The sequence below is a fragment of the Carlito syrichta genome, unplaced genomic scaffold (assembly GCF_000164805.1).
Source record: "Carlito syrichta isolate Samal-C Ts95f unplaced genomic scaffold, Tarsius_syrichta-2.0.1 Scaffold303031, whole genome shotgun sequence".
Lineage (NCBI taxonomy): Eukaryota > Metazoa > Chordata > Mammalia > Primates > Tarsiidae > Carlito > Carlito syrichta.
The window spans coordinates 454,466-461,939 of NW_007247127.1; the positions used below are offsets into that span (position 1 = coordinate 454,466).

Here is a 7,474-nt window from a genome sequence, read left to right on the forward strand (position 1 = left end):
TTTGTGTATTACACACACACACACACACACACACACACACATACACACACACGCATACATATATATATATATATATATGCCAGAAGATAATGGAATGATGCATTTAAACACTTAAGAGTACCTATTAGAGATACAATCTCTTACAATCTCTGTCTTCCCAACTGGAACAATTAAAATGGGAAAATAAAACTGTTGAACCAAAGAAATATAGAAAGGAGACATGGGGAAGAGAGGTAGCCAAGAGGCTAGTAATAGAAAATAAGATACACAGATGAGTCCACCTATATAAAAATAGTAGATTAAGCTTATCTATTAAAAGATTATATTAGATAAGTCAATAAAATTCAGCAATATTCTGCTTGCAAGGCATCTGTGGAATAATACCACACAAAATTTGAAAATAAAGAAATTTGAGAGGAATTAGTAGGCAAATACTGCTGTACTTACCAAAGTAATATTACAAAATAGACCTTAAAACAAAAATCATAGAGAAACACTGTATAATAAAGGAAGGAAAAATCTACTGAGAAGATCTAACAGTTATAAACTCTATGTATCTAACAATCAAATAAATTAATAAATTAGTCAAAAGAATATGTACGGGCAGCCAACAGACACATGAAAACGTGTTCAGCCTCATTAATCATTAGAGAATTGCAAATCAAAACCAAATTGAGACACCACTTAACCCCAGTAAGAATGGCCATCATTATTAAAAGAAACAATAACAGATGCTGGCAAGGATGTGGAGAAGAGAGAACGCTTCTGTATTGCTGGTGGGAATGCAAACTAGTGTGACCTCTTTGGAAAACAGTATGGTAATTTCTAAAAGAACTAGACATTGACTTTCCATCTGACCCAGTAATCCCCTTACTGGGAGTATACCTGAAGGAACTCAAATCTTTCTACCAAAAAGATATCTACACATGCAGATTTATTGCAGCATTATTCACAATAGCGAAAACATGGAACCAACCATGCTGCCCGTTGAAACTGGGCTAGATTTTTAAAATGTGGTACATATACATAATGGAAAATTACACAGCCATAAAGAAGGACAAACATGGATTTCGCAGCAACTTGGATGGATTTATAGTCTATCATACTCTGTCAGAGAAACAAAGAACATATCACATGTTCTCACTCATAAGTGGACCCTGAACATTTGCCATAATACTGTAAGACAGGGATTGGCAGTAGCAAGATACTGCCGGAGTGGGAAGGACACAACATCAATAAGGGTACTTGATCTCAAACCATGCAAAGTGAGAACCAAAGGGAGCCTCAAGCTTTACCTATACAATGATTACTTGTATACCTAATCCTGAATTATACCCCACATTTTAAAAATAAAAAATAATAATAAAATTAAAAAAGAATAGCCAGGCAGTGATTCCTTAGGAGATTTTTAAAACAACCCTCATTAGATGAATTTGTTTTTCAGAATTGTTAAGACTAGAATCAAAAATGGAGTTCATTGCTTTGAAGTAGAATGGGAAAAGCCTGGTATGTATTCACTTTAAGCAAAATGTTTAACTTGTAACATATGACTATATATGTATAGTAAATGTGTGTGTGTGTGTGTGTGTGTGTGTGTGTAAAAGACAAAATGTATCACATGCACCATGGATTAATTTTATAATTTGCCTATGTTATTTTAATTAGACTTTGATAAATAGTATGATCAACTTTAAATGATTTTATTTAATGTTTTATTTTGACATTTATTTTCTAATGTTTAAAAAATAATACCAAAATAGTTTTGATTTATATTTATCAAGGAAATGCTACTTGTTATTGGATTTCATGTATAGCTGTATCTGAAGAAATTGAGATTGCTGACTAGCAACTGGAGTATACATTTTCTTCTTTCTTTACTCTGTTTAGTTTTCATGGAAATTTATAATTTTCCAATTATTCTTATACTTGTTAGAAAGACATAATGTACTACTCTGAATTAGCTCCCAAACTGGAGACAGGTAAAGCACAGATAATTTAAAGTGGAAAATTGTTCCAAGTTGATTTTTATTTGGCTTTGAAATTAGATTGTATGATTGATTATATTCGAATAAGTAAGAGAATAGATTTGTTCAATGAAAGTCTAAGCTGTAGATAACTGAAGAATGAAATTATAAAAAATTAGATAAATAATTCTAAGCATTAATGGGATGATAGAAGTCTGAAGAATTTTGAAAACTGTTTAGGAACAATTCCACCAATTGGTACATTTTCAAAAAAGAAAATGATGTTAACCCAGTTTGAAAGTGTATCTCATGTAGAATTAAGAATCGAATACACACTATCACTCATCCTTATGGAGCTGTCTTTTAAGGGAGAAAATGTACCCCCAAGCTACTTTAACTAAGAAATACTTTAAGATCACCTATTTTTTAAAATTTATGCTTTAAGCTTACCAATATTTTTATTATAATTTGGCTTATATATAGTTTGACCCACATATAGAATAAGCACAATAATCCAATCTATATTTACATATAAACATTCTCTTTTTTAAAACTAATTTTTGTTGTTTTATTTTTTTTATTTAAAGGTATTTGTTTTATTTAAAGGTATGGTGTACAATTTAAGTTAGGTATACAAATGTTCATTATACAGGTACTCTTATTGATTAGGTGTTCCCCTATCCCCTGGTAGTTTCTCACTACTGCCAATCCCACCCCCCTACCCCTGGCAGTTTTCTACTACTGCCAATCCCTTTTTTATAGTATTATGATACTTGTTCAAGTTCCGCTTATGTCTGAGAACATATGGTACTCAGTTCTTTGTTTCAGTGATAGATTACTCAGTATTATAGACTCCAAGTCCATCCAAGTTGCTGCAAAGTTCATAATTTTGTCCTTTTTTATGGTTTTTATTTATCAGCTGCTGCTTGTAAAACCCAGTAAGACTAGGTTTAAGAGATTGATAACCTCAGAAACAACAATCTGAAAAATAGTAATATTTTTTGTCTATGGCCATATCACCTGAACACATAACCTATCTTGTCTGCTTCCATCTCTGAAGCAAGAGAATTTAAAGTTCTAATTTAAAAAGAATCTCCTTCCTATTCTTGCCAGGCAAAAGAAAATAAATTCTGTACTAGTATCTACAGCTTATTAGAATAGAAATGTTATAAAGCAAGATTTGCAATGAATTTTCTATTTGTGGGTGACTTAGTTTACCTGATAAACTTAACCAGAAAAGATTGAATTTTTTAAAATCTGTAATTAAGGCTGCTTTGCTGTTTTTTTAATCTTTCAGAACATTATGCTATAGAAGATAAGCAAGATGGTAAATTGGCTCTACTAACAATCGAAGAAGAATCATTGTTTGAAGTAGCCTATCCCGAGATTGTTGCTGTTTACCAGAAACAGAAGTTAGAAATTAAAGAGAAGAAACAAAAAAGTAAGTGTCAGGTTTGATAGCTATTTATGCCACATACAAATGTTGTAGAAGAGCCACCTGTTCTATTTGAATCTGTTTTGTCTAAATTTTACTCACAGTTTTGTTCAATCAAGAATAAGAATTGTACTCTTGCTTCTTTGTCTTCACATATTTTCTTTTAAAGTTTAAGAGCCAAGAGGAAGCTATTTTTCTCTGTCTACTAACTTGTTAATAGTAATTATACTAATCAATTATTTAGAAACTACTGTGTATAACATATATATAACAAGGGTTTATAATACATTTTCTTTATTTCCCAGAACTTGGTGAGGAAACCAACTCAATTATAACATTATTTCTAGAGGAAAATATTTTATAATATATCTAGGAAGGCACTGAGACAAAAAAAAGATAAAAACTGCTTATATAGATTTCCAATGTGAACTCTTAAGTTTATTTTTTACCCTAGTTAAGGAAAGTAAAATAGATGTTAATTATAATTTTTTTTTTATTTTCAGATATAAAAATCAAGCCTAAAGGAAACAATTTGCCAGAATCAGATGATGTAATGAGCTTTCAGTCTCATATGACTTTAAAACCCTCGTGTGAAATCTTCCCTAAGCAGAATTCCAAGTTAAATTTAGAAATTTCTCCTGATTCAGCATTACCACAGGAATCTATTTCTGCCTTACTGAATAGCTTGATTTTACCTGAAGAAATCCCCTGTTTGAATACACAAGAACAGTTCATGTCTTCTCCAAGACCTTTGGCTTTACAGCAAATTAAAGCTGTCAATAAGTCTATAATTTCAGAATCTAATCAACCCAGTACTTTATCTCATAACATGTCTGTGATTGCTGATCTACACTTGAGCACCATTGACTGGGAGAGTACTTCTTTTAGTAATTCTCCATCTATTCAACGAAACAATTTATCTCATGATTTAAGATTAGAACTTGAATCAGAGGTATCATCCATCCCCTTTAGTTTTAAAAATATCCCAGAACAATTGTCACATGATTCACAAAGTTGCATCACAAACATCAATAGAGTGTTAGACAAGGATCTCCATAAGATTAGTCCTGAAGAGCATCTACTTTCTGGCATTACTGATTTATGTCTTCAGGATTTGCCTTTAAAAGAACGAATATATATAAAATCATCACATTCTCAGCATAATAAGTCAGGTCAACAGTCAGAAGTTGACCTGAAAACTTTGTCCATATCTAGAGTAAAAGAATCTTGTACTGGTAACAGTAGTTCTGACTGTCTGTCACATCTTTCAAAGGATTTCTCAGGAACTTACTTGAAAAATGAATCCAGAAACTCCAAAGCTCTAAAAAGAGACCAGCTGCTTCAAGAAAACCATAAAGTCAGTACTTCTGTACCTTATTTTGTCAATAACCCAGTTGTAAAGACCTCCAGTGTTGGTGTTGAGCCACCAAATACTGCTTTAGAGCATAGTAAAAAAATTAATACACAAACCACTCAGATAATTGTAATGAAGAAGAGCGTTTGCCATGACAGACATTCCTCTGATGAAGAAAGTACTCCAGTGTTTGGGAAGGCTAAGAAAACAACTCAAAAACTCAAACATCATTCTCAGAAGCATAATCCAGCCCAATTCAAAGAAAGTGACCACAACAAATTGAATAGCCCCAAAATACATATTAAGGAGACTGAACACTATGTAAGGTCTTATAAAACAGCTGGAAATGAAGAAAATTGTTTTCCAGTTGCAGCAAAAAGTTCTCTGAGTTTTCTACAATGTCATAAGAAAGAAGATGACTCTGGTACTTGTTTGGATAGTCCCCTTCCTTTATCCCAGAGGTTAAAACTAAGGTTCCAAAGCACTTGGAATGAAATTTAAAACGCTGAAATATAACTTACTTGTTCTAGTACTGCCAGCATTAGCAGAGGCAGGGAGAAGATGCCTAATGTTTGCTAGAAAAAATTTAATGCGGTTATATATGTTCTGAAACATTTGTCATTTTAATCAAATTGTAATTTAAAATGTTATTGAAAACTACTTTTAAAAGATGATCCTCTGTGGTGAAAACTTCAGATAATGTATATTCTTGAAACATTTTTTGGCATTTCTTATATCTTTATTGATTAATCTTTAGTTTTAAAGTGTTAGTACTTGGCAGTAAGTTCTTCCTTTACTTGCTTATTTTTACTTTTTTCTTCTGCAAGCCTCTAAAATATTTATTTATGTTTTAGTTTGTTCCCAAGATGACAACTTATCATAATTGTCTACATTCTGGCAACTGAGAGTTGTATTCTTTCTCAGTGCAAAGATACTTTTAGTGTGCTCTTTGACTTCTGGTAATCTTATTATTTGTGAGGGGCAAAGATGGAAAAGGAGAGAGGATGTCAATATATTTAGTAAAAATCATGAATGTAATGGCTGAATAAACTGAGCAAAGTAACTTCCTATATATCCCCAGAAGTTCCTAGGTAAATCAAATGGAAAAAGATGTGGGAAATTTATAACCAGAAAAGGATTACAATCTTGCCTAGGATCACACAGCTAATTAATGCTGCTGTAGGAACCAGTTATTTTGCCTCCACATTTGTTGGGAATTTTTTGTTTGTTTGGTTTTTGTTTTCCTTCTATAGCACTTTTTTCTCCTTTTGTTTTAAAAATGAATTTATGCAATATTAATTTTTTAATGCCTTCAAATATTGAGCAGTACATTAATTTTTTTAGAACTCAACTCTAGAGAGACATTCAGATTGGAAAGAAAAAAGTCAAACTATATTTGCAGATGACAAGATTTTGTATATTGAAAATGTAAGGAGTCCACTAGCTTAATGCTGATAAATAAGTTTTGCAATCTTCAGTATACAAGATCAATATGCAAAAGTCAATTGTATTTCTATACACCATCAGTGAATTATACCAAATGAAATTAAGAAAATAGTTCTATTTACAACAGCATAAAAAAGAATACAATATTTTGGTATAAATTTAACAAAAAAAGTACAACTTTTAAAACTAAAAAACTTTGTTGAGAGAAATTAAGGAAAACCTAAATAAATGGAAAGATCATCATGTTTATTGTTCAGAAGACTTAAGATGGCAATACTCCCCAAACTGATCTGTAGATTCAATACAATTCCCATTTATTTCAGCTGGTTTCTTTGTAGCAACTGACAAACTGATTCTAAAACTGTTAAGAAAATTTGAGGAACAAAGAATAGCCAAAGCAATCTTGAAAAAAAAAAATTTGGTGACTCGCCTTTCCTGACTTTAAGGTTACAAAACTACAGAAACGAAGAGGGTGTTGTACTAGTGTACAGGTAAACATGTAGGTCAATGGAAAAAAACTGAGAGTCTAGAAAAGTGCCCTCAAATTTATGGTCCATTGATTCTCAACCAGAGTGTTAAAACAATTCAGTGGAGAAACAAGTCTTTCAACAAATAATCTGCTGGGCTATTGGCTATCCACATGAAAAAAAAATTACATTTGATTGCTACCTTATACCATATAAGAAAGTAAACTCAAAATGGAACAAAGATCTAAATGTAAGAGCTAAAACTATAAAATTCTTGGAAGAAAACATATGCATATGACTCTGGATTAGGCAAAGGTTTCTTAAATATGACACCAAAGTATAGGCAATAAAAGAAAAAATACACAAATTGGACTTCATCAGAACTAAAAACTTATGTGCTTCAAAGGACTCTATCAAGAAGTTGAAGAGCAACCTACACGATGGGAGAAAATATTTGCAAATCATAATGTGATAAGGGACTTGTATCTAGAGGGACTCTTACAGCTCAATAATAAAAAAACAGCACAACTTAAAAATGAGCAAAATATCTGAACAGAGACTTTTCCAGATAAGATATACAAATGACCCATAAGCACATTTTAAAATTCTCAACTCGTTAGTCACCAGGAAAATGCAAATCATAACAAGGTATCACTTCATACCCAATAGGATGGCTGAGATAAAAAAGACATAATACCTAATGTTGATGAGGATGTGGAGAAGTTGGAGTCTTTATAACCTGCTGGCAGGAATGTAAAATAGGACAGCCACCTTAGAAAAAGTATAGTCGTTCTTTACATGGTTTAAA

General features: G+C 31.8%; 1 protein-coding gene across 1 annotated transcript in view; it reads left to right on the forward strand.

The window, feature by feature from the left end:
- GEN1 (GEN1, Holliday junction 5' flap endonuclease) overlaps positions 1-5,254 on the forward strand; it is a 29,322-nt gene extending 24,068 nt beyond the window's left edge. The window contains exons 12-14 of the mRNA XM_008057487.1: positions 1,445-1,506; positions 3,262-3,405; positions 3,903-5,254. Coding sequence (XP_008055678.1) covers positions 1,445-1,506; positions 3,262-3,405; positions 3,903-5,254 — 1,558 coding nt within the window. The remainder of the gene's footprint in view (positions 1-1,444; positions 1,507-3,261; positions 3,406-3,902) is intronic.
- The last annotated feature ends 2,220 nt before the right edge of the window (positions 5,255-7,474 follow it).